At 39.9% G+C, this 27,693-nt stretch overlaps 1 protein-coding gene across 5 annotated transcripts; it reads right to left on the bottom strand.

Moving 5' to 3' along the window:
* Positions 1–64: 64 nt before the first annotated feature.
* jakmip2 (janus kinase and microtubule interacting protein 2) lies at positions 65–26,531 on the bottom strand. Of its 5 annotated transcripts, none has more exons than XM_031869110.1 (24): positions 26,275–26,531; positions 22,844–23,122; positions 15,363–15,612; positions 13,726–13,980; positions 13,169–13,411; positions 12,549–12,758; positions 11,649–11,747; positions 11,350–11,496; positions 11,076–11,216; positions 10,133–10,189; positions 9,752–9,874; positions 9,454–9,582; positions 8,450–8,533; positions 7,946–8,008; positions 7,409–7,507; positions 6,724–6,825; positions 6,421–6,474; positions 6,267–6,332; positions 6,111–6,179; positions 5,622–5,699; positions 5,250–5,300; positions 4,400–4,552; positions 4,247–4,312; positions 65–2,422 (listed from the first exon to the last, which is right to left on the bottom strand). In XM_031869110.1, exons 3-24 carry the CDS (start codon positions 15,489–15,491, stop codon positions 2,234–2,236), a joined length of 2,607 nt encoding a protein of 868 aa, XP_031724970.1. In that variant the 5' UTR covers positions 15,492–15,612; positions 22,844–23,122; positions 26,275–26,531; the 3' UTR covers positions 65–2,233. The 5 variants fall into 5 exon arrangements, with proteins under 5 accessions (XP_031724970.1, XP_031724971.1, XP_031724968.1 ...); XM_031869113.1 differs by lacking the exon at positions 26,275–26,531 and adding an exon at positions 3,813–3,889 and having other exon boundaries at positions 2,336–2,422; positions 22,844–23,159; XM_031869111.1 differs by lacking the exon at positions 22,844–23,122.
* Between the last annotated feature and the right edge of the window lie 1,162 nt (positions 26,532–27,693).

The raw sequence follows: 27,693 nt of genomic DNA, 5'->3' as shown, positions 1-27,693 counted from the left end.
ACAAAACCCCTACCAAGCATACCTGCAATAAAGATGCAAAAAGAAGACAATTTATTCTTTAAGGTCCAAGGCCATGTTTTGTTTTATTTTTTACAGCATTGCTCCTTTTTTCTGTTTCTGTAATAATCTAGACGAAAGTAGGAGGAAGGGTTGAAGTCTCGCTGGAAGACAGACGGGGTAAAGATAAAAAGAACTCCTCTGTGAAATAAAGAAAAAAGATATATATATATATACACACATTACATTATATGCTGATATCAACCGCCTGAAAAAATAATCACTAAAAAGGAACATACAAGCGGATAAAAAGGGGGGGGGGGAATGCATTTAAGGCAACTGCTAGTTAGCTGAGTCTGCACAAAAATAGTCTCAGTCATTCCCCTTGGTAAAGTGAATGGGTCATAGTTACTGTCCGCTATGTAATGAGATGCCTTGATCCACTAGACCTGTGAATGGAGGGGTGGTATGGTGGACGATACACCAGCTCAGGTACATAGGGAACAAGGACGGCCTATACTAGTAAATATTGCAGTGCCTGGGCAGTTGGCTTGACAGGAGAGCAGGTGTTGTGTTGCATTCACTTTCTCCCTTTTCATTTTGGGGAAGTGGCAAGTCGTGTTTTGTGAAAGAGGCTTGTTAGTATCAAAGACATATTTGTTAGTAAAAAAACAGGGGAACCTGCAGTGGTCTTGGGACAGAAAAATGTGGCGTTATGATTGTTTCCGTCTTTTCCGTCATATGAAATTCAACTGTTGAATTTAAATTGTATCCATTTTTTTGTGCATCAAGGAAGTACTGATGACACAACTGCTAGATTTGAATTTGTCAACCATCCCACCAGAGTTGATAAAGATATTTTGCAAGCTAGTTTGAAAATATTTACAAGTTTGTTAAAAGATTGTGTAACTTTAAAGGGTGAATGGAAAGTCGCTCAGGTGAAACCAGCACCCCCTGCTGGCCAAACAGAGCAGAACATTTATTAGACAGAAGATTCATAAATACAGTATTATGTGTGTGATAGAGGGAGAAAAAAAAGAAAAGGGAGGCGATTTTTCATTTATAATTTTCAAGGAAATAAAGTTCATCTTTGCAGCCGTCACCACAATATAACAGAGCAATGCGTACCCTTTTTAGTCATTTATAAACTACATCAACTGTTCAAGCTGCTTCAGAGAGTAAAATAAAATTGCAACTATTCACAGAAATGAAAGGGGAGACTAAATAAAATACTTCAGCGACATGTACATATCAACAAATGTATATATTACAGTACAGAATAAGCATGTAGTTCAGTGGAAATCTTGGGACACAGTATCTTGGTGGTAGGAGGTGTAAAAAAACAAATTTAAAAAGAAAGATAACCAGAGAGTAAAGCTCTTACAGTCTGCTCGTTTTTGAGATAAATAAAGAAGTGTCTTGACAATCGGTGGACATCCACGTTGTCGTTTCCAACCGTGATCTTTTTTGTTCTCTTTTTACCTCTCCGCGCAAGTCTGTCATGTTTGTCCGGTGAAGACGCCTCAACCTGAGTGTCCTGTATCCCCCTTTTAGTGTCTCTACACACCAGCCTCTGCAGCGCAGCTCTGCCCTTTCCCCAGGTTTAACCTCTGGAGAGTCCAAGCAGCGTGTGTAAGCACCATTCTGAAAACAGCAAGGGCAGGCCAGCCCGGTGACTCGCCATGTCCCATAGTGTTCCTCATAATAATCTGACCTGAGACCAGTACTGGCCTCTGCACTCGTGGCCCCTGAGTTGGCTCGCCTCTATTCACCAAGAGGTTGCATTCATGAAGAACGTCCTTCCGGGTTTTGGAAAGGAAAGAAGAGAAGAAGAGAGAAGTTGTGGTCCGGTGGCTTGTTTGTCTCGTTGTCTATCAGTAGCTCTCTCCGTTTGTATTCCCGCGGTGGCTAAATGTTGGTGAACGACATATTATTACCCTGCATGGCAGAGAGAACATTTCCCAGGCTTTGGTTTTGATTTGTCAAAGCATGTGTGTGTGAGTGTGTTTGCATCTGCATGCGTCTGTATATGCATGCGTGTCTGTAAACTGTGTGTACGTTGGTATATGTGTGTCTGTGTCTCTGCATCTACTGGAAGTGTCTCACTAATTGTGTGTCATTCTTGCAGCCTGGTGCAGTGTACTCCCAGCTGTTTGGAGAGACATTTAATGTCCAACACCGCTCTTAAAAAAACAAAACGTCATCCTGTGCAGTATCCTGAGAACCCCAGCCCCATTTAAAAACAAACAAAAGAATAAAATCTGAAGTGGAACGTCCACAGCCAACACACGACACATCCACCTATACTGACAGCAGTCACTGATGTGAGGACACTAGCAGCCACTGCTACGCACTTTGTTCCACACTTGTCCAGAAAATAAATAACACTGCAGTCACAAACAAGATCTCCAAGCTGACACACCACCTGAGAGACAGAGAGAGAGAGAGGTCACAAAGAGTTAGGAGTCAAAAGTACTGTGACAAAGCTAATTTAATTTAACATACACTGCAGATTTTGTTCGGTTTAAAATTCATATTGTATTATTGTAGTATTTAGCAATTTTTCAGAAAATCTTTCAGCAAACCACACTCTTTAAAACAACTGGAAGTTAATTGGTAGAGTATACTCTGAGGTAATCCATACTGTTTTCATACTTTACAGTCTTATGTTGACATGACTGAATGCTAAAGCGCCAGATATTTTTCTCAGATGTTGTTGAAGACCAAACAAGAGCTAAAAGGCGAAAACAAGTGGTCCTCTGTAGCTGCTGGATGTGAAACAAATTAGCAATAACACAATAACACAATAACTTCCCGTGTTGTTCTCAAAGCTTGTTGCGCTGCCCCCAAGTGGCTGAAATAGAAACGAATTTTCCTGCAAGACCATTTGCAAAGACTGTATGCATCATTTTAAAATCACATGTAGAAACATGGGTTAAAAGCCAAGAGGGGACAACAAACACATGCAATAGAGAGAGGGAGAGATGATGACGTTGATGGCACTGCTTGCTTTCTGAGCTGCCTGGAAACCTTTCAACAAGTAAAGATGATGTGCTGATGAAATACAGGAAAAGAAAACATGAAGGTTAACAGAAATGCCACAGTGGAAATATATTGAGAGTGCAAAGATAAAGAAGGAATGACAGTTGAGTATTTCAAAGTGAATGCAAGGTGAAGCTACTAAATGTGTAGGAGGGAGAGTGAGCAGACCAGGGTCAAATAAATTGTGCTTCTGGAGAGCACGGATCCTCCCAGTGGTCACATTGAGATAACAACAAAAGAGCAGACTGTCACAAAATGTCGCCATTGCACAGTTTTTAGTCAGTTTGTTGTTCCTTTTCAAAACAACTACATATTCACTGTTATTCTGAGGATTAAGTACGGGCCAAGATGAGTATTTTGACACATGGTTTGTGTCGACTTTATTGTACAATCAATACATCTCTCACTTGATGACTTGCAGTATTTACAGATAAACAATGACTGTTTTTGTTTAAATCTGGTTTCATTTGATCGTTATGATGAGTAAATACCAAATTAGATTACTTTAAAACTATTTTTAAAAATAACAATAAATGACCTGCTTATATTCTGTAGGTCATAAGCACATATCAGGTAGGTCATAAGCACATAAGTCTTACTAATGCTAAGGAAATGCATTTGTGAGTCAGGTTCAACAGCCAGAGTATTCCCAGCTTTTAGAAAGCCAAAACACTTGCTGCGCAGGTTCTGCTTTAATGGAAAAGTATTTGACCGAGGTCCAGAAGAGAGACGGACGTGGACTGAACTTTCTACTCAAAGCCCTCAGGACTCACCTCTGCTACAGGACACGCCAAAGACTTCAAGGCCAAAGGATAAAGGCGAGAGAAAAGAACAAGAACAGAAACAAAAACTGGAGAGAGGCAGAAAGAGATGAAGAAGGGACAAAGAAAGTGAGAGGATTAGAGGCACATTCAAGATATGTTAGTAACAGCAGAGACAGAAGCAGAAGTTCACTGTACAGAGAATGTAAGAATAGAATTTCATATTTCATTTTAAGAGTACTTTCATGAACATAATGTGAAAAGAAATAGAACAGAAATACACTCAAAATTCAATTTGAGATTGATTTCACAATTCCATTATCTTGGCTGCCTATCAGCAAAGACATTTAAACATATGAACTTGGTAGCATTTCAGTTTGTGTTCAAGCTTAATTAGTGAACGTATTTTATTTTATTTTTACAGAAAGACATGAAACATGGTCTACCTTTTCCTCCAGGTCTTTAATCTGCCTCCTCTGGATTTCCGTCTTGTCTTCAAGGTCACGAATCCTCTGCAAATATTCACAGAGAAAACTGTCAGAGAGATTTCAAATGAAACACACAAAACACATAAATCACCGGTACAGACATAGACAGACCTGGTGCGCCTGGTGCAGCAGCTCCATCCTCTCCTGGAGGATCTGGCAGTCGTACTCCCGGCTCTTCCTCAGCATCTGCCTCCTCAGCTTCTCCACCGACGACCGCAGCTCGTCCTTCTGAAGTTCATCCAGAGGCTCGCCGTACTTTATCACCTGTGGGAAGAAGACAGGCATCAGACACAGTGGACACCAAAATAAACTTCACCGCTTTATCCTATTAGACATTTATAGGACATTGTCAGAAATAGCATATCAATTCTTGAATTATGGTAAAAATAAAATCCAAATTCTAATCAGTTGAGCTTCGTGGCCTGGTGGACGTTTGAGCCAAACTTGAAGAAGGCGTTCCTGAGATATAGTGTTCACGAGAACGGATGACCGTTAACATAATGCCCGCTGCTGTCTGCGGCATAAAAACACTTCTCAACACACTTATCTCGGGTACTAATGGTCTTATGTGAACACACCTTGTGTCAGCAGAGGCTCTAAAGAAATAAGACTGTTCTGTTTCCTGGAAGCCTCTGTTTCTCTGATCTGTGTTTATGATTGTAAAGTTTCTATAATCATTCGAGAATTCATCTGCAATAAACCTCATAAATTGGTCACGTGGACTGAATATTCCAGATGTGCATAATCACAAGGATGTACGTCAAAAGCACATTAATAAAAACATTTTATGACGCATTTCTTGATATTTAAATTGATGTCTTGATTTCATTAACTTCACCCCTCTAGTACTTAAGATACTCGCACTGATGTTTTACAAGTTAAAAAACAATTTGTGTTTGTGTTTGAAATTGACCGTAGCTTTCATAACAATAAGTCAGTAATATGTGGTGACAGGAAGCACCTTGTCTTGCTGCAGGGCGTTGTATAACGTTGCTTCCAACTCCTGGATTTGCTGTAGAGAGGAGAAGACAGGATTGCTTGCTAGGTCAGACACGCAAAAATATGTACAACTTTGTATTAACTTAACTACATTCCTTGCAGGCTCAACCCTAACCATAACTACTACATGCATAACCCCAAACCTTCACCTAAGCATGTCACGATTCTAACCACAACACTAAAACCAAGACTTAACTTGGAAAATAAATTTGAAATCTTGTGAGGACCTGAATATGAGTCTCCTCCATATAGGAATTGAGCTCCAACAATCTGACCGTGAATAGATTTTGGCCCCATAAAGTGATGCATACAGGATACACAAACACACACGTACCAAGTAGGCCTGGTCCATGGCCTGTTTCCTGTAGTCCAGCTCCTCTTCTAGATACCCTTTCTGTTTACAGAACATCTCCTGTACAGAACAAGCAGGTCAGAGACAGTGGTTACTTTTTATTCCTTTATTTAAACTGGCCTTTGTGTCACCTTGTGCTGCACAGTGTGTGTAACTGTTGTGTGTTTTTAACATCTGTTTTACTGATATTTTTTATTGTTTTCTTTTCTTTTTATTGTTTTTTTCTTTTCATAATATCATATTTTTGTAAAACACTTTAAATTGTGTACTATGAAAGGTGCTATACAAAATAAACTTCTTATAATTATATTATACAATATTTTATAACTAAGGTCTAAGTGCTTCAATCATATCACACTGGACTAAAGCTGATGTGAGCCACTGAAAGTAATATTATATTGAAGCAGAGGCTACTGATGACATCAGAGAGGTAAAATCCTGTAAAAAAAACACAGGACTGTTTTGACTCACCATCTCTATCTCCAGGTCCATCATCTTCTGGTGCAGCACTGCCTCCGTCCCCTCAATCTGTTGAATCCACTAGATGGCAACAAACAGCAAAACCTGAGTCAGCACCAACTATTCTGTGTGTTGTATGAAGAACCATGATGTGGTTTCCAAACGTACCTTTTCTGCTAGCGACAAAACAGTGCTGGCCTGAATAATGGCCACTTGCTCTTCATTTCTTAAATTCTATACAAAAATGGAAAAAAAACAACTTTTATTAATAACGGGTCTGTTTTGGCATCATATGTTGATTTGTGAATTCCAAATGAATTACCCCGTTGTCTCCCAGGATATCTAGAAGTTTGATGAGATCAGGTATGCACACGTCCTGTAAAGAAAACAGAATACAAAAAAGGTCTTTAGCTTTCATTTTTATTTCTTGACACTATAAATGTTCAGAGTCCATTGATATTAAACCTTTACGAAAACAAAAGACACTGCATGCAATTAAAACATGAATCTTCACAGCCTCTAGTTTGCTGTGGCCATAAGAATTGTGGGATCTGTCACAGCGGTATCTCTTGCTTTTATGATTAATTACAATAATTAAAGCAGACGAGTCCGTCTCACTGCGTACCTTGACCCCCTCCTTCATACAGTAGATCTGCAGAGCACTGACTCCCTCAGAGAAAGGATGCATCCTCAGGTGGTTGAATGGAGGGGACCTCCTCTCGCGCTCCTGCGACAACAAAAGTAGACATTAGATGATACAAAGGATGAACTATAACTGAAACTTTCATCACGAGTCTCTCTTGACTCTGTTTTAAACCTGGATGAAACTGTATTTTCACTTTCACTGGCTTGTTTTGGACTGTCCCCTTCAGACAGGCACACTGTTCCCTGAACAATCCTTGTTCCCACTTGTGCACTTTTTATTTCTTAATGATGATGTTTAAGTTTAAGTAGGTGCTGCTTTTTGCTTTGTTCAACCTTGAAAATGCTGACTACCCATATTTCAGACAAATTGCTACTCTGAAGAAGCAGCGATAACAGCCTTTAATATCATTTAGGGATAAATCACAGTGTACCAGTGTACTGAGCACATCTGAGCGAACTGTTCTCCACTCTGATCACTAGGTGGCAGCTTAGGCCCTCCCAAGCTGCCGTCAGTATCTGCACTGCAGCACAGATGAAACGCAAAGACCACTGTCAGCTAATAATCGGCCTGACTGACAGACTAGCGGGCATTTTGTCCACATGGCTGAATGGCTAGCTCGATAGGATTTCCACTTAGCTACTGTAACAAAGGAAAGGTCACTCACCTCCAGCTCCAGTATCCTGAACTCTAACAGTTCATTCTGATCTTTGGAGTCTTGCAGTTCCTGCTGCAGTCGACTGCAGTCTGACTCCATCTTTTCCATCTGGACAACAAAGAGAGACAGAATTAATTAGACAGGAAGAGGCAGCTGTCCGGAACTTTAGACTGTAGCTACAGTCAGTATGTTATGTAATATGTTGTTGATACAGTGGCAATTAGGCAAGTCATAACTGTAGGAAAGTACCTCAAAGCTGTGAGGCTTTAAACAATGCTAAACACCAAATGTACCACCTGTAGCAGGTGTAATCAAACTGATAAAAACATCATAGATTTTCAGGGAATTTTAAATGCTATTTTAAAATAATACCAGTGCTGTGCACAGAAGAAAGAAACTAATCACGAGAAAAAACAATGACATAAATATATTTTTGACAAATCAAAATTCTTTGAATGATACTTTTTGAACGGTGCAATCACAAACATCTTAAGGAAGACTGACGCCGTTTGATTATTGGAAATAAAACTACGGTTAAAGTCCAACCTTGTCTAATAGCTCCTGATTCCTTCGTAAGAAGAGCTGCTTCTCCTCCACCCATTTGGAGTCCTGACAGAGGACAGAGACACTTAATGCATAGACAGATATCCCCTGTTAAGCAAAACAATAAACTCAACATTTGCAGTGATGGCGTGGCAGTGAAACAACGTGTTACTTTCATTAGAGGACAGGAGGAACCCCAAGACATTGAATTAAAAGATAACAAATAAACATTTTGTGTCTCTTCATCAATCTTTTTCTTGCTGTATATTTTGCCCTTAATGAGGAACTGAAATGCAACACATTACAACACATTTCATAACCCAGTCCTTTGTATCAACTCAAAGAGTGAACATTGTAATTCTGCCCTATTCTGTCAAGCTGCCCTCTTATATATCATTTTTTCAGTGTGTGCTGCTAATAATTATATATTGTGTGGTATTCCTGTTGTTTTGTCCACCACCCTACATATAATTTGCCTTCATGCACGCGTGTACTTGTGTGTCCTACCTGTCCCTTCAGGTTCAGCTCCTTCTCCAAGTCCTCTATTTTGGCTTTATACCTGAGAACTTCTGCTTGGAGCTGCTCCTGAGCCTGAAATATGAGTAATGAAGTAAGGACTTCCATTAGCCACTAGGGTACTGTTTCTCAAGTGGGGGGTCTGTGCCGGTATTGCAGGGGAAAAATATTTATGTATACTCAATTCCACAGCCTTAAAGCAGCCCTATGATCTGACTGTGAATGTACCATCAACCTGCCCGCAACATTAGACTTTTACACTAATCATTTCTATCAGGACAGCCCTGATAACATTACAGATTCTAAGCTGTTGGCAGCTTCAAGTACACGTGGGGATTTAATACGCAGGGAAATATGGTATTTGGAAGAAACTGAAGAGCACGGATCCAATGTTAACCAAATTTACATAATCAATTCAAAATGTATCTTTATGAGGACAAAACACATGACAAACACAAGATAACCACTTCCAATCGCCAAATCGAAAATATGAAGCAAATCGAGCGATAGTTTTACAAACGTGGTTCACTGTTGTCAGATGATATATCCTAACCTAACTGTTTTTGATTTACTGTCCCTAATGATCGATCTGAATGAAACTTTTGTGGACATGTCCTGCAAGTTTTGTGATGATTGGCCAAATGGTGGTTGACTTTGGTCTAGTTATGTGCTGATGAACCACAGACATTTTGGTAGCAATCAGACCTATGGTTTAGGTGTAAAATCTAGTCAGGAGAACTTATATTATCCCAGCGGCTTTTTTGGGGGCGTTTCTTTTAATTGGATATTTCCTGTGAAGCACTTGCACATTATTTCCAGTTCTTGGGCAACGTTTCATGTCTCTAACTTGCTCCAGCTCACAGAAATTTGAGCCGCAGTGCAAGACAACAAATAATAACAATAACAAACTGACACAAACTCAATAGGAGTTAATAATATAGATTGGACAGGAATACAAAATTTAAAAAACAGTGATTTTCTCACTGTGTATGTACCCTAGCCTCCATCTCAGCATCCAGAATGCCTCCTTTCTGTTCCTGCAGCAGGGCATAGGCTCGCTGTAACGCCTGATACTCCCTGGTCAGCTGACGGAAACGCAGCTCCGACTCCTCGTTGGCTAGACCCTTGTTTGACACACACAGGTTAGAGGTCAGAGTCTATGGCTGAACTGTTTGACCGTATATGCCTCTGCAGATGTAGCTGAACGGATATTGAATCAAAACAGAACAGTTTAAAACATGTAGACACGATTGCAAATGTAGTTGCTGTGACGAATATGAGGCAAGTCCTCACCTCCTCCAGGTCTTCATCTGGAGTAGCAGGAGTTCTGTCCATCCGGAACGAAGCCACCGAAGACGTCTCTGAGTCCATAGACTCTTCATCATACCCAAAGAAGGTGTCTACTACGATGTGCCTCTGCAGAAGAAGTTGAAAGATTTACAGGTCTAGAAATCTCTGATGGTAAATGTCCAACAATCAATATGCCTTGTTAACATCACATCAAAGCTTTTTCCTTTTCCATTATTGTTTTCAGCTAAACACACCTCTGTGGCACAATCAGAGCCTAGAAAAATGATATCAACATTGAATATGTGTTTACCGGTATTATATAATATTAACCAAAAGGAGTACACTCAAAGATAAATAGATTGAACCACATATAATTATTTCTACCTTTATTGGCCTCGAACTTCTTTTATGCCTTTTCTTTCTCAGTAGTTTTTCTCGGTCCTGGAAAAACAGACAAATGGAAAGAAGACAACCCACCACTGTAAGATGATCTTTGTTTTCCTTCTCCTTCTTTTAAATCAAATAGAAGAAAACAACCTCAATGACAACACAACCTTTCACACAGTTCATTAAAGACGTTAGGCATCATATGATGTTGCTTTTTCTAACTCCAATTTCATACGTCAATAGCTGAGAGGTTATCATGTGGTTCTCCAACATGAGCTCTGTGTTTACGGTCTGATCATTAAGGATATTACTATATCATATTTGTAAAATAAGCTACACAGGGTACCTGGTTACAAGTGCATTGTACATTTAGTTGGTACAGCAAAAGTGGTGGTAATTTATAGTCCAGGTTGTCTTCGGCTGCAGAATATCACTGGTATGCAAATAACATCCAAAAATTGAATTTTACGAATTTTAAGACAGTTAATCATTACATTACAGTCATTTAGCAGACGCTTTTATCCAAAGCGACTTATAATTCAGATTCTATCCATACACTGTAGGCACAGCTACGGGAGCAACTTTGGGGTTAAGTGTCTTGCTCAAGGACACATTGACATGGACTAGCGGAGGCGGAGCTCGAACCGCCGACCCTCTGATTGAAGGACGGCCCTGCTCTCCACTTAGCCACAGTCGCCCATCATCACAGTCGCCCATCATCTGAAAAACTTCAATTCTTACACTTTTTTATATATTAATCAAACAAAAAAAACATGGAAATAAGATGTCTCACACTATACTGTGTATGTTTTACTACAGTGTTTTATGAAGAGTACAAAAGCATCCAATGTCCACATGAGCTCAGGATCAAACACCATGACCCCAACTGCCTGATCAAAAACCGGATAATTTGCACGTTATATGAAAAACAACAACATACTCTCGTCAGCTCATCAATCATGCTTTGTTGCTCCAGGACTTGAAGCTTGAGAAAGGCAATTTCCTGGTCATCATGTGCTTGGTCCAGGTCATTCAGAGACTTCAGCTTCTTCAGCGGAGGATGGGAGCTGATCTTCTCCTTCTGCAAACAAACAGCACAAAGAGAGGAAAGTCCTCTAAAGTTACAATATCCACCTATAAATCAGTCTGTCCCTATTGCCCCCCCCAAAAAAAAAAACTACACTTATTTATGATGACAATGTGACTGTGCTGACCATCTCATGGTTCTCCTTGGCCAGGTTCTTGAGTTTATCCTCCAGCTTCTGGATCGTCTGAGTCAAATCATCATTCCTCTTACACAGCAGCTTGTTCTTGTCCAGCATTGGCTTACACTGCTTCTCTGTCTCCCGAACTCGCTTCAGCTGGTGGGGAGAAATGGACACAGGGATGTATTGTTACCGACATGAGGATGGTGGACAGGGGGACACTGAGTCTGGGAGATTTGAGGAAAAGATAAGTGACAGAAGGAAGACAGAGCAGGAGATCCATCTTTAACGAAATAATTTGGTCGTACCAGTTCATTCCTCTCATCGACCAGCAGTGAGTTGCGGTCCTCTAATTTGCGTATGGTCGAGTTGAGATCAGCAAGGCGCCTCTGGTTTCTCCTCAAGTCCTTAAACAAACAAATAAACAAAAAAACTATCAATCATTTCACTAACTCAATCAAAAACTAGGGGGGAAAAAATACATTATTTAAGTATAATACCATGAAGAATGTTGCATCATCACTTTCAACAACTACAGTGCAACAACTAAATATTTTGTTCAGTAATTCTATTAGTTGTAACAAAACTACCAAATCAAGTTGGAGTTCAGCGTTACTAACATGTTCCAAGAAGTGGACTTCACACACGAGAAGCCAACATGATTACCATATCTGTAAACTTTAATTGTAATCTGCTCACATCTCATGGACATTATAACTTAATCCCATGAGTGGTCACATTAACAGTGGGACAGCTCATGAATTGACACGCTTTAACCAACCTTTAATCATGCAATCCAGACCATGCATGCACTCGTTTCAGAGTCTGCTCTCTCAATTCTCTCCAGCTGTCCACACAAGGACAAAGCTCAGCGTTTGTACATATGGCTCCTCTGTAAGGGGACAATACGACGATTGAGATGACGCTGTGCTTTCAGTTTTAGTTCAGGATTCCGACTGCCATAAGTCAGCATGAGCTGCTTTGATAAATATGAGTGATGGCTAAAATGTGGTTACACAAGTCTCCTTTGCTCAAATCATGCGTTAGAAAACTAGTCACGGCACACTGGCGCTTTAGCTTCAAGGGCTAAAGCAAAGAAAAAAAATGGGGCTTAAGATGTATGAAGGCTCTCTCTTCTCTCATGTAAATAATTTGTTATTAACGTTTGATATGAGTGGATCTTCTCCTTGATAAGCCTCTCTACTTACTGGGCTACTACAGTGCTCAGCTCCATCTCCAGCTCTGCCTGGAATCTCTCTCTTCGGGCTCCCCAGGCCACACTCCATCTCCTTGACGAGGAACAGTTGGTCGTCCAGCGCGTCCTTCTGAAGCTGCAGCTTCTGTAGGAAACCCGCCGTTGACTCCAGTTCCTTCTCCAGACCAAAGATGGTGCGTTCTTTAGATTTGATTTCATCCACCTACAGGGAAGGAGGAGGAAGTGATGGTGTGTTTCAGAAATTGCTGAAAGGACATTACTCGCTTCTTGTGAAGAGTTTTTTTTGTATGAATGCACAGTGTACAATGTAGTACACAAGTAGTATACCATCAAAGTCCCAGTGAAACGGGAGTTAGAGTGTCTTTAACTTCTGTACTGTGACGTATTTCACAGTGAAACCGAATATTTGAACGGTGTACATTTACAAGAGGGATTTAAATCTAATCCTTTGCATTTGATTGGGCCGCTAAAAAGTGAGTGGCCTTAGAATGTAGCGGGATTTAAAGGTACAGAGGACTGGAAAAAAAAAAAAGTGATTGGATTTTGATATAAAAATACGATGGTCACAATCGTGTCAGTTGTAAAGAATTTAGTCGCAGTGACTGTGCCTACCAGTCTGCGGATGTCTTTCTCACTGTCCCACTTGATCTTGGAGATCTGCTCCTGGTGATGCTGGTGCTCCACCCGCAGGTCGCCAGCCTTCATCTTGTCGGACTGGATCATGTTGCTGAGAGCCTCATCGGTCTGCTTCTTTGTGCTCTTCAGCTCCACTATCTCCTGCAGGAGCTTCACTCGCTCCTGGTCAAAGAAGCGGCGTGCGTCCTCCTTGGCTTCCAGGGTCAATGCTGTGCGCACCTGAAGACGCAGGATGGAGAGAGAGGTGAAGGGTTTTGATGTAGCTTGTGTACATCAACCCTTACAAGGTTGTTTTTTTAGATTATCTGGGGAGACGAAAAGGTGAGTAATGAGAATTTATTTCTAGTGCTTCCCCCCCATCTGGAGCTTTTTCTCAGCAGTGAAGGTGACTGCCTTGTCCGCTCTGTCCTGGTTTACATCCACAGCTGCTGTTTCGACATTTCATTTGGGTGGAAAGTATCTGTTTATTACTGTATATCTGTGTCACGACTGCAGAATCATACTCGAGCTTCACTGCCCTCTGTTAACCTCACCTTCTCTCCGCTGCCATCGCGCATGGCGCTCAGTGCGGCTTTGAGCCTCTGGTTCTCCTGGTCCTTGATTTTGGCGTGGCGGGCCAATTCCTGCTCATGCTGTCGTGTTAGGTTTTCCCTCAGAGCCTGGAGCTCCTTCTGCTTTTCCTCGTGCCACTTGGCCCGCTGCTCTGTCAACATGGCGGTGTGACGGTGCTGCTCCTGCTCTCGCACCCGCTTCACCTCCTGAAGCTTGTCGCGTTCCAGTTTGCTCACCTTTGAGAGGAGTGGCAGAGGAGGATGAGAGAGGAATTGGAATATTTTTACATGACCAGCATACCTACTATTGTACTGCAGGTTGCCATCAGTCATTGTTTTTGAAGATTTGACTCTTTGGTTTATCTTTATTTTCCTTGATTAACGGATTTAGTTGTGGTTAAAAGGTTATTAATATTTGTTGTGTTTTTGAGAACCAACTTTCACATGACTTCCTGGACAAAGCAATAACATGCATTTCAATGAATCTGGGAAATATCTAATTACCGGTATAATAATATTTCATTCCATAATAATGGTAAAATAATAAATGCTGTGTACACTACAACCATGCTTAGTTTTCTTGATCTAATACTTCATGCTGTACCTTTACTACCCAATGTTTGACTGAAATTTTTACGACATTAACTGGAAATAAAACAAAGAGCAAATGATTTTATCAGCCCTGAGTAATGCCTGCTGTGTTCCTCTCAAGCCGTGTTGTCCTCCAACAACCTCTACAAGTAAGGCTTAATCCAAACGTCACTAACTCTGGGTAATCTTCCCAGCATGGTCTAGTGAAGTCTGCACCCAAAGCAGACTCTCTGAAAGTCTGCAGAGAGTTTGCTTGGGGCCCCTTGTAGACTTGATGAATTGTGCATTTGGACAGCCCTGCGGCACTTGCAGACTTCCCAGTGCGGTGAAGTCCAAATAACATTTAAAAAAAGGGCCACAAATCATCATTTCCCCTGAGGATAACTCACTTCCATGAATCAAAGCACAAAATCAAAACAATGTTTGTGATAATGACAATGATAATGTACCAAGTGTAAAAGAGGTGTCTTCTTGTGAGGTGAGGTGAGGTGACATGTTAACAGCTTTCTAGACGTAACATACAGCAGACTGAGCAAAACATGCTGTTCTGTACAACATGTGCTTTACTGTCTGTACAACACCAATATTTAACATTGCAAGTGTGTTATTTAGTGTGGCTGTGAATTAACTCCTTTAGGGACATTATACAGTTAACTGTATGGATGCACAGTGTACAATGCAGTACACAAATAGCCTAAAGAGCTTAACCATTAACTGAACTGTTGACATGAAGGGCACCTTGAAAATAAGCATGTCATTTATGGTGTCACAAGTCATAAGATGTACGTTCAAGACCCAGCTTAACGCTGTGCAACGTGTCCAAAGGCTGCTGTAAAGGTTGCATTTTAAATTTCATAGTTTTTTGGGACCTCAAGTTATTAAGTAGCTTTCTAAAAAAGATTATAAGCCAGTATGATTTAAACTTTGGAGCAGCATCAAGGTTTAAATCTACTGAGCTTAAATTGTAATTACAATATTTGAAATATTCTGGAAAAATGTATGTATTTTGATGTTGTAGCCTACAGTACCTTGCATTTTTCTTGGTGTAGCTCTATTTGAATGTCAGTCAACTTGGACCTGAGATCTTCATTGGCTGCCTGCAGGGCAGAGATGAGCGCTTCGGGCTTCTCGCTCTTCGTACGCCCTTTCTTGGCCATTGAGTCGAATACTAGAGAGGCTCTTCTAGTGCTTTCATTGAGACTTCACAGAAACTTCCCAAGGCGCTCCCAGTGGTTTCCAGTTCCTCCTCTTCCTCATTCTCCTATCAGAAAAAAAGGGCTTGGGTATGGAGGAGAGACAAAGAAAGACAGAATGAGACATAGTGCAGGCTGCAGAGGTGACACAATTTGAGACTTTTGGTATGTGCGGACTAGCTTCCACACGTATGGGTGTGTTTGTCAGGGTGAGTTGAGAAGAGGTGATAGTGAAAGATTACTGATGCGACGAATGACAAGCAGATTGACGGTTATAATTCCAAATGTGAACACAACAAAAAGCCTGCAGCCAGCATGGCCCTGGAAGGCTGTACTTTGGCACAGCGGTGCTTTGAGCTATATGCTAATGTCAGCATGCTAATAAACATCAGAAAACAATTTGAGCCTAACAGGTATAATGTTCACCATCTTAGTTCAGGATGTTCTACTCAGCTCTGCTTGAGGCTAGAAGCTCAAGGCTACATTAGCCACTGATAGCATAACATACCTGAATCTCTGACTGACCTGTCAGCATTGCAGTTGCATTTTGGGGAATGTGGGCACAAGGTTTTGACGAGGAAGAAGAACGCATGGAACTGAAAATATATCGTAAAAATGTTGTAGTGAAAGCTCACTCAAAACCACAAATGTCAACCACATGGTGTTGCCAGAGGACAAGTCAGGGGATCACCACAGTGGCCCTCTGGAGACCATGAACCCAATCTCATCCCAATTTCACAGCAATTCAGCAAACAGTTGCTGATATATTTCAGCCTGGAACAAAGTGCCGGACCAACCGACCGACAAACATTGTCAAACCTAAAACCATTCCGCTAGCTTGACCAATAAAACCGGGGGTGAAGTAAATAAGTGAAGCTCTTCAATGCAAAACAAAATAACCATACATATATTCAGAAAGGCATTTAGGCTCAAGCTGGTCATCGGAACAGTGTAAGCGGAAGAAGATTAAATGTGCACAAGATCGTGGCGCGTGGCCTGCAGAAAGAGCCTATATGGTTGATTTACCTCATTAATAACATAATTAATGTGCTTGTAAGTGAATGAATGGATGGAGTCAAAAGTAATTAAAACGACTAAATCAGCACAAATAGCATAACCTAATGTTGTAGCTTAAATGTCTGTGTATCTAATTGGCATATAATTCTGTTATTAGAACTGTGTTATCACATGGTGTCTTTAATCTCAGGAATAGACATAATTTTAATTTTTTAATTTATTATACTATATTGATCCCTTTAAGGGGGAAATTTGTCTCTGCATTTGACCCATCCCTGTATATATAGGGAGCAGTGGGCTGCCAATGACAGGTGCCCAGGGAGCCGTTAGGGGTTCAGTGTATTGCTCAGGTACACTTTGACACGTGACACGTCCCAGTCGAGAATCAAACCATTTTTTTCTCCTAATGCTGTCGTAGATTTGCATAGCATCAAAAAATAAGAAAGACTGATGCATTCTCTATGGTACAAATGTGTTTTTCATACTTACTCAAATGGTTGAACACAATATTATAGCTCATCATTTACCAGGACGCAAAACACGTCAGCCTCACAAGGGCCTATGTAGTGTAGAGGAATAAAGGACATAGAGGAAACCATATATAAATAGCTACATGGAAGAAAGGGGGGGGTTATCTAGTCAGGAAACTTAAAAGTATCCTGAAAGGGATAGCCAGGCCTTTCTAAATAATGAATATGGTGACAGCGTTGGCATGAGTCCAGAGAGAAGTGCTTTAATCATGTGTTTCACTCAGCACTCCCACCTCCACCTGACTGCCTGTAAATATACATTTGGGTTCATATTTTAACACGCAAAGCAAACCTTCCATGAAGGGGATGTTTAGCAAATAGCTAAAGCTATCATACAGGAGAGTTACTTTAGTTACTCAACATACTGGTGCTGATCTAGTACCATAATTCAGGTTTTTTTTTGTTTTAAATTGTAGGTATTCCATTTAATTTTTTATACATAAAATATACAACTATCTAATTCTAAAAATACATTTTAATTTTTTACAAATTATTATTTGGTACCACTTTCTGATGTAAACGCCGTTTATAAAGGGTATAAAATATATAACTAATAGTTTCTTATTGGTTGAGAACTCATCGAGTAATTCTGGAAAAGGCTGTGAAAAAGCCCTTTGGCTGGTATTTGTCATTTCTTTTTTAGTAACAATTGCTTCATAAATGTTGAAAATCCATTAACAACTGCTCAAAGTCCTAGTGAGACGAATGTTAGAGCGTGTTTAACTTCTGTACTGTGACCTATTTCACAGTGAAATGGAATATATTTCAGCTCTGTACAGTTACGAGATGGATTTAAATCTGATTGGACTGCTAAAAATGCAAAACGCAAATCTATTCTTATCTCTCCATAATGCTACTTTAGCTACTATGATCCACAAATGGTGAAGAGTGGTTTTAAATGACTGGTGTCGATAGCTAGTCGCCCAAGGTCGCGTTTGATTGGATGACATTTTCGATTGAGAAAGTCATTGGCGAATTAAAAAATAATGAAATTAATTGTTAGTCACAGTCATATTATATTTTGTTATTATTATTGTATTTTCATTTGCATTGTGGCTGGTGAAGCTACGCAACAATCTGTACAAAAATTAGCATAGAAAAAGTGATGATTCACTGATACACAACCATCTCAATACACCACCATCATGCGAAGCCAACCACAACACAGATGACTACTAATACTATATTAACCTACAAACCATCCGCAGCAGCCTGGTACTGCTCTGAAGGGAGAAACTAGAAATGAATTTGCTGTGAGCCTGAGTCAATCCTATTACCGTCATATTCCATTTTCAGCCTGCACCGTGAAATAATCTGCTGGCTAGTCAAATGAACGTAACACAGCCAGAGGATGTTGCCTCAATTGTCTATCTAACCTATTTTTAATGTATTACTTTCACCGTTTATCACTCCCTCTCTTCACTCATCAGACTGTGCATGTGAAGAGATTTAATCTCGACACAGGAAGTTATAGCAGGAGATATCTCTTTTTGAAAGAAAGGATTTAAAGCATCTTACATTGCAAGCTGAGCTTGATCAACCTCAGCCACATATTAGGCACATTGCAATAATGTTCTTTGCAGTTTAATAGACCGTATCTTCCTTTTAGAGGTTGCAAACATTTAGCAAATAAACATGTGCAGCAAACATATAATCAGACACTAAGACAATGATGAATTGTAGTAGTAAAAAAAGTCATATTCCTATTTTTACAGTTCTCCAGGAAGAAATGGCACCATCTGACAGAACTCAATTTATATGGACTTTGAAGAAATCTCAAAGACTGAGACAAGTTAATGAAATTGCTCCTGTCGTGCCAGAAAGGGTTTGAAGAACTGGATCTTGCAAAAGCTGGTTACGTTATTCCTCTAAGAACTAGCGAGCCGGTCAAGCAGATAATGCACAACACTGTCGTCACTTGTAATAATTTAAATTGCCCTAAAATGGGAACTTTTGCAAAACAATGCATTCATTACCTGCATGGTTTTCAGAAATCATAAAGGGGCTTGAACGCTGAACTATTATGATTTACACACTTTGACTTGACGGTTGTATACGCAACCGTGTCTTTATTTCTTGGTATGACTAAGTTAGCTGCATGTCTGCAGTAGAGATGCCTGTTTCCCTGTGGTCACTGGGAGCAAGCTCTTAAAAAGTTGACATGTTACTATCTGAAAAGATTGTTAGCAAACAGTTGCCTACACATCCATCAGACACGTAGCAACATTAGCATTCATTTGGAGTCATTGTACTACTGATAAAAGTCCAATAATAACCAGGCTTTTTAGTTCTGTTTTGGTCTCAACCAACTCCTCAGGGAAATATTTGGCTCTTTCAGATGCTAAACGCTAGTCGCTAACTTTGTCCATCTGACATTTGGTGCTGGACAGGTAGCATCTTCCTCACTGGAAACAGCTGCTGCTGCATATTATCGCCTTGGTAAGTTGATATAGCTAACATGATGGCAAACAGTTGCCTACTTATACAACTATAGCTAAAACTAAGGACCATTATCATTCACATTGAGTCATGTGTTTGGCCACCTGAACAATACAAGACCAATACCTGCTCTCCCTTTTGCTCTGTTTTAGTTTCAATTAATTTCTGAGAATAAATAATTGAGTCTCAAGCTGCTAGATATTTGACATTCCGCAGCAGCTAGTCGCTAACTCGGTCCGTCTGCCATTGGGTGTCAGAGCTTTTATCACTGAAAACAGCTACTTACTGCTGCTAGAAAGTAGATTGATTAGAGCAGTGATACGGTGAAATTGCAATCCAAAAGATGAAAAGACAAAAGCACAATGGAACTGCAGAGTTCAATGATGATTATCTTCCACATCAAACTGAACTGGAACCATGACCCACTTTTGACTCCTTAGTCATTGATTTTGGGTGTTGGCGCTGGATTTTCCAGACAGAGTGAAGCAGGGTACTCTGAGAAAAGCAAGCCGTGCTGCTTTAGTCTGATGGACCTCTAGGATCTTACGATAGAAGCCAATAGGCTTTTTTGTTGGGTGTTAATGACAAACGTTAGCTCTTTTTGAAAGACTAAATCATTTTTATGATAATTTGGACTTCATGCCAATGCTACATTTAGCAATATCATATCAGTTTTGCCAAATCGGGCTCATTCACTACCATTCAATTTATTTTGTCATAAAAAAAAGGAAAGAGGCAGCTACCATGTTCTGCCATGAAATGGTCACTTTCAGCAGATAGTTTAGATTTGACAAAAGTGCACATCTTTATTTCTGCCCATAAACAAGAGGCTATTTGTTTCTGTAGTTTTTCATTCCCAAAATAATCCTTTCAACCAAGACCCAACATTTGTTTATATCAGGACCAGCCATCTGTCATCCACTATCCACTCAAACTATTGTACAAGCCATACTTTGCCTTGGGTTAGGGTAAGTATCAAAGGTTTAGGATAAGCTTTGGCTGCTTTTGGGGATCATATTTGGAGCTTCCATAAGCCTTCTAGAACTGTGTTGAGGATACACGCCGCCAGGCAAGACATAAGTAGCTCTTTAGTGAAGCAGTTGACAAAATGTTGGTCAGAATTGATCAGCAGGATAAAAAAAAAGAGAAACGATGCATCTTCCATACAGTATTTTTGATTGTTTACAAGATTAACGTCAATGACTCACTCGACAAACCCTCAATAATGAGATCATGTTTATCAAAGACAAACTATCATTAATTTAAACTCATTTTAAATTCAACAAATGTAGCTGCAGAGCTTTTATTTTTTTAGAAGAGTGAGGGTTGGGAAGATTTTGAGGAAAAAAAGTCCAAAGGCAAAGTATCTCTTAATATGTAATCTGGTTATGATTTGATGTATTACATAAAAACTGGAAACTCAGACAGTCTAATAAATCCTACAGTAAAGGACTCTGCATGATGCAAACATAACAATATTGTTTTATACCAACCTTTGACTCTATCAAAACCGTTATCAAAAAATATATGATATGATCATATTAACACTGAATAATTAACATGAATTCACATCCAAACTTTCCCTTATATACCAGAAAGATCTGTCCATAACTGCTCAACCTGTAGGGACTTCATCTATTTTACTGTTTGTTTTTTCCAGCAATCAAAATCTTACATTTCTAGGAAACTTTTTTTTTTTTTACTAATCCAGGTTACGCAAGACGAGTGTGCAAAAGTAAGTCAGGCTGGCCCCGACACAGCCCCAATGTCAATGAGCAACTTAAGTTGAATCAGTCTGGGGTCTGGTTGTGACATAAGTTGGTTCAAAGTGTCATCAAACAGAACTCTCCTGCTTGTTTTTAAGGTCACGTTAACTGCTTTTTGGTTCAGGCAACAAAACGACTTCTAATCCATCCGTCTCAGGTCAAAATATCAACACAGCGTACAAACAAGGCTCTACTAATTAAGGAATTAAGGAAGGAGTGCAGTAAAGTGGAAATGTAAATCATGCAACAACCGATTACATGAGGGAGATTGTCCACTGATGGTAGATAAGCAGTAACACATGAAGTGGCATTTCTGGAATTGTATGACAATATATAGCAATGCAAAAACACTTGATAGCCGGTAGATACAGAATAAACACAACACTGACACATGTGCTCATCTGGCCATCACAGAGGACCACTAAAAGATGAATGCCATAGTTCCAGATCTAATCGAACTGTGACAAATTTGTGGAGCAACATTAACACGACCTCTCCAAAGAAAAGGGAAGAGAAACATCATTGCCATATGGGAATCAAACTGCCCGACTGAATCAGGGTCACTATTGTGACAATTGAGTTCACGTTCCCGTTCAAAATGATCCATCTAACTTTATCCCAGTCGTTTTTTTAAATTGTATCCCCTTGTTTCACATTGCTCCATCGATGTGTGCTATTGAACTCTTGTGTAAGTCAATCTATAAACTATTAACTTGAGGGCAGTCCCTTTAGCCTGCATCTGTGCTGACCCTAAAACAGTAGTGGGACAAATGCCTTCCTAGCGGGGGTGATGTGTGATAAATCAGGTTAGTGTAACACCCTCAGGCAGTTGCAGGCTGCAGACCCTTGTGCCTCAGTCTGGAGGCCCCTGCCAGCTCACCACTGTGGACTAGCATGCATCACTGCAGCATCCTTTCAAAAAAAAAAAAAAAAACATGGCCAGTAATGTGTGATGACCTGTCAAGCAGAAACAAAATGCACCTCCTGCAAACCATACCGTGCGCAGGCCTGATGTGGAGAAGCACAATGCGCACCAGGCTTTACCTGGAGCAATCACCAACAGCTGGGAGCTTCACCGCACAACAAGTAGCCAGGCCCACGGCTAAACATAAGCCCCACCAGCCGCAGAAAATACAGACACGGAGATGATGCTCGATGCAGCGTGAGCATCCGTCGTGTGCACGATGGCGCCTCCACGGCGATAACAAAAATAATTTAAAAAAATAGCCTACACAAGCTCTATCCTCGTCATCTTCGGAGGGCTTGCTCGTGCAGGCCAAGCTCTGCCACTTCCGACATGCAGGTTGAGTCGATGCTACACGCTCAAAAAAAAGGGGGGGCGGGCTCGTTTTTCTTGTTTGTGCTATTTTACACGATGATGGCATGTGTTGCTGCAGTGTTACATGTTTGGGTTCCAGCGGAATAAAAAACCCGAGCCCAATATGCATCTCGCACAGCTGCTGAGATGAACCAACCACCAGGCCTGCTAGTCCCCGTAACTCCCAGTGCAGACAATGTTAAAGCTACCGACGGCCGTATTTACAAACATCTCTCCTTAACGTACCTCGAAATCGATTCTCGTCGCCCGTGGAGTCCTAATCGCCGTGAAACCGTGTCCATGACATGCTTTTTTTCTTATTTTTTTTAAAGGGAGAAAAAAAACCCCGTCCTTTTCCCCGCTACGGTCGCAGCATCAGCAGCAGCCCCCGTACAATGAAGCAGCGATGGCCGGTGGTGATGATGCTGGGAGCCCCGCCCTCTTCCATAAGCAGCCCGAATGAGCTCACTGGTTTCCAGCTCAGCGGCTCCTGTGCAGCCGCAGTCCGTCAGCACACAGAACCACCTATCTTGACGGGAAACGCGTAATTAGTCTCCAGAACGTTTCTTCTGGGGTTCTGCGTATGTTAAAGGGAAACATTGCAACGTGTCTATTACAACATTAAAATGTTCCTGCAACGCAATATGTTGTGTTGTCGGCTCTTTTTTTCATATTTTTCTTTTGGAGAACGTCTCTGCAACGTTTGTAATGTTTTATTTGCAACACTGTCTTTAATTTTCATTTCATTATAAAGGTATAGTTGTCCGATGTAGTTTTAGTGAAATAATTCACAAAAGTTTGGAATCACCTTATATATTTTTCCTCTTTCCTTCAATAATGACAACTTTATCTTAGTTGTTTTTTGGTTTTTTTAAATGACACATTCAAAACTAAATGCAATTTTTACAGCACCAAAAGAAGAATGAAACTATTTAGACTTCCCTTTAATCGATGACCCCACAGTGTTGTGTGACAGGGCAGAATACTGTTGGAACTTTTTTGAATTGGTTTTCCAGTCCACAAAAGTGTAAGTGACTCTCGATCCTTACTGAACCACAAAAGTGCAGCTGAGCTGTAAATATTTTTTGAATCCATTTCTCTTTGGGCCCTCTATAGTCTAAGATTGAAGTTTAAATTATGCTAACCCTACTATACGCTTCTCTATTGTGAAGTTTGAAGAATAGCTTTGGTAAAGCAACATGCCTGTTAATATCAGCTTTCATAGGCATTATGTGCACATGATACTGAAACAGGAACCTGTTTCCATTTATATAAAATAATACAATAACTGGTGATTTCTATTGTTATTGAACTTTTGCTCAAAGGAATCTTTGTGTCTTACTGCCCTTTCAGTTGTCAGGTTGAAATTTTTTTTGCAAACCCTTCATTAGAAATAACATCTATGTGCAAAGACGGCTTTCTACAGGCTAAATGCATGAAAGAAAACTCAAAAAGTACTCTCAGACATCTGCCGGTCTAGATCATTTAAATGTTTATGACTTTGCCAACCAATTTGTTCCCAATGACTTTATATCATTGTTTTTTGTTTCTGTTTTAATGAGTGATTTTAAAAATACCAATATATTGGGATCCTGGGGGGCCCCAGTCCAAAGCACCCAATTCCACTATGCAGTTTATAAAGATGGAACTATTTATTGAGTACATGTTTGCCATGGGTCCTAATTCAAAGTATCAATTGAATATTACTATCAGGGGGTATAGGGCACTTTCGCAGTCATTTTGAAGGAAACAGACAAACATTCATGTGCTGTCTATCCACATTTGGCACAATATCCAAATTATCTGTAACTTTCCTAAAATAATAATAATATGTTGATGTTTTTTTCAGATGGCATTGATTACATATTGTTTGGAAAATAAATCAGTTAATATATTTGCTATGATGGTTGTTTAGGTACAGTAGTTCACTATTGTGGACGTTTTTGTATGTAATGTTGGAAAGTTTAACAAATGACTTTAAGAATTAACCTCCAAATATACCATTTCATATATTTCTTTGGAGTTGCAATGTATTCTCATTACTATTGTTTTGCGTTACAAAAAAGGTTTAATTGAATTGAAATGACTATGTGTAATTTGTAAAAAAAATAAATAAGTGAATCTGAAAAAGACGAACAACTGTGTAGATAGATATGTGCTCTATGAGCTGTGCAATAACACGTGTTGCAGGATAAACTGAGTGAGAGGTAGTGTCACCTAACGGTCAGTTCCAGCATTGGTTTCTCGTTCAGCGGCTGATTTCTTCCGGATACAACAATCAAAGAGATCAATATATACGAGTAGAATATTGTGGTGCATGCGTTATTCATTCATCCTTAAAGCATGCTTCTCATCGAATTGTTATTATACTGAACTGAATCATTCGTAGTGTCTTCTGAGTTGATTAGCCAAGAAAGGCAAACAACACACCGATGACGTTTGAATAGGGATCCATACGTTTCCAAGCTTCCATTGACACCCTCCCCTAATGCCCATCTACGTAACTGCAACGTATATTTAAATAGTATTTAAACCGGCGCAACAGCGGGACCTTCTTTATGACAGTACTGTGGAATCTCCGTCTCAGCCAACAACATTCCCACTTCATGTTCATTCACGCGGTGCAGTTTTGTCTGACAGTGGGGAGAGGTAGCTGGAACGCACAATTAAAGTCTTACGTCTTGGGTACAAGGCAAAGTTGGCACTGCGGAGTGATTCTAGGAAACGTAAGGAGTGAAAGGGGTAAAAGACGGCCATGAAGGGAAAGAATGGCACCTGCACCGTTGCGGTGCCAAACGGACACCCATAGACGCCTAAAGAGATGGAGGAACGGGGTCATTGGGGGAATAAAGCAGAGTTCATCCTGACCGTGATGGGCGCAATAATCGGACCTGGCAATGTATGGCGGTTCCCCTAACTGTGCTACAGAAACGGCGGAGGCGAGTTATTTTAAGCAGTTGTTGTTAAATATATGTATGTATAGACACACTATACATACTGTATATATTTCTCGGTGCATTAGGAAGTAAAAAATATTTTTTTGCAGGTGTGTTCTTCATACCATACACCTTGTTCATGATTACATGCGGAATCCCCTTGTTCTTCCTTGAGACTGCCTTAGGACAATACACAAGTCAGGGGAGTGTCACGTGCTGGAGAAGGATTTGTCCGCTTTTTCAAGGTAAATACAATGTTTGTTTTTTCTCCTTCGCAAACATTGTCGTCCTATTTGTCAAGTGGCTTGTTATATTGTTTAGCGGACACTTATGTAAACGGCGCGCGTAATTACGCGCGAAGTCTTTTTTAGTTTGGTATTTTATATTTGGTATACGGTAGAAGGTTTTCAAATGTAATCTGTCATGCTTTGAACACCACACACCAAATTCTGTTCACCTCCATTGGGGTGAGTAAACAAATCTCAAAGGCAGAGTAAGTGTTTTTGTTCTTCTCATGTTGTTAATGAAGACATTACTTAGAGGTCTGAATGTTGTTGTTGTTTTTTTTGCATATCTTTTGACACACAATGTTCTTCAAACATGTTGTGTATATCCTTTTCATTATCATGAGTGTGAATAGTATTATCTTATGTCCATATAAAATAATGGATATCAGATTTCTGTATAATATTGGACATGATGTAATGATTAATGTAAATTTTGGAGCATGTAATACATTACCTGTAGTCAGTCTGCCGTGTCTAATGCGAGGCCTGTGCTGTCATCTGTTCTCTGGTTGACCCTGGCAGTGACAGGGTCAACCACTTCTTCCCACCATGTACTGAAAAAACAAAAACGTCCACGTGTGTAAGCACACAGTAGAGTGAATACTGGAAAAAAGTACATGGAGTTGTTTTTAAAAACAACTCTGTATGTTGAAAGTACACATTTTCTGCTCTAATAAGTATTCTTTTTTTATACTCCGTAGTAATTATTATTATTTAATAATTCAATCTAATATAATCTAATAATCTATAATCTAATATAAAAATGATCTGTCAATTGTAAATAAATTAAGAACAAAAGAGTTTCTGTCATAAAAATAAACCATCCTACTTTTGATACTTTTAGTACATTTTGTTGCTTCTACTTCAGTACTGTTATTTGAGTAACATTTTTAATTCAGACTTTAGCTTGCTTGTTCTGGAGTACATAATGTCGTGGTATTGCTATTTGTACTTACATAAATAATCTTAATAAAGACAGCACCGTTTATCTTTAGTGTCTGTCTCATGTCATTTGGTTAGTGTTTGAGGTACTGAAGGAATTACATAGCGGATAGTAGAAAGAGCACACCCCCTTGTGGAGGATGAGGGAATATAATGAAACATCCTGGTCGTTTTCATGTAGGACCAAAGCTGCATCGTGGACCAAAATGACAACAGAAAACAAAGTGTGTCCTTAGTATTGACTTGATTAAGATTCTTCTTGCAGGAAGAAAGTGTGCAATTGAGTGCATCATTGCTGGAGGTAATTTAAACTCCTTAATAGGGAGTCAGACTGCTGAGATGGGGACTCATGTCTGCTCATTACTAACAGTGCTGTAGTACACTGATGTAGTGACACAAACAGTTCCATACTTATGGAGACCAGCTAGAGAAAACCATCAAGAATTTTGAATGATATATTTAACTGGCACTTGATATAACAATATTCACGTGGGTGATGAGAAAGTGACACAAATCTATTTACTTCCTTTCGTTCTTTTTCCTTGCATTTCATACATCTGCCTTGAAGTATCTAGCCTAGCTGTTTGCTATGTACTGCACTGTGGAGGTTTTGTTTGTTTTTATCTGATTTGGTTTGTTTGTCAGCAGAATTTTAAAAAGAAAAAAGAAAAAAAGGGAGTAGCATGGGACACAAAGAAACCGAATCACATCAGAGCAGATCCAAATCACAGGGCGGATAAACATATTATTTCACTTTCAATGACATTGTGAGTTGAGGTGTGCGTTCTCACTGTCCTACTAGCTGCAACAGTGTTTTACTATATTCTTATTGTCATTTACTACCTTTATAGTTGTTGACAATGAGAGAGAGGAGCTGAGAATCGAAGCGTCAACCCTGTGATGAGCCGACACCTGTCCCATTTTAAGCACA

The sequence above is a fragment of the Anarrhichthys ocellatus genome, unplaced genomic scaffold (genome assembly GCF_004355925.1).
Source record: "Anarrhichthys ocellatus isolate YVR2014 unplaced genomic scaffold, GSC_Weel_1.0 scaffold46, whole genome shotgun sequence".
Taxonomy (NCBI): domain Eukaryota; kingdom Metazoa; phylum Chordata; class Actinopteri; order Perciformes; family Anarhichadidae; genus Anarrhichthys; species Anarrhichthys ocellatus.
The sequence above is the reverse complement of the archived record's forward strand: the minus strand, read 5'-3'. Positions and strand labels throughout refer to the sequence as shown.

Coding starts and splice junctions, on each gene's coding strand:
- jakmip2 (XM_031869110.1), bottom strand. CDS start 15,491: ATGGCCAAGAAAGGGCGTACGAAGAGCGAGAAGCCCGAAGCGCTCATC. Junction 11,497..11,648: donor TCGATGAGAGGAATGAACTG/GTACGACCAAAT, acceptor TCTCCCCACCAG/CTGAAGCGAGTTCGGGAGAC. Junction 5,301..5,621: donor CCATGGACCAGGCCTACTTG/GTACGTGTGTGT, acceptor TCCTCTCTACAG/CAAATCCAGGAGTTGGAAGC.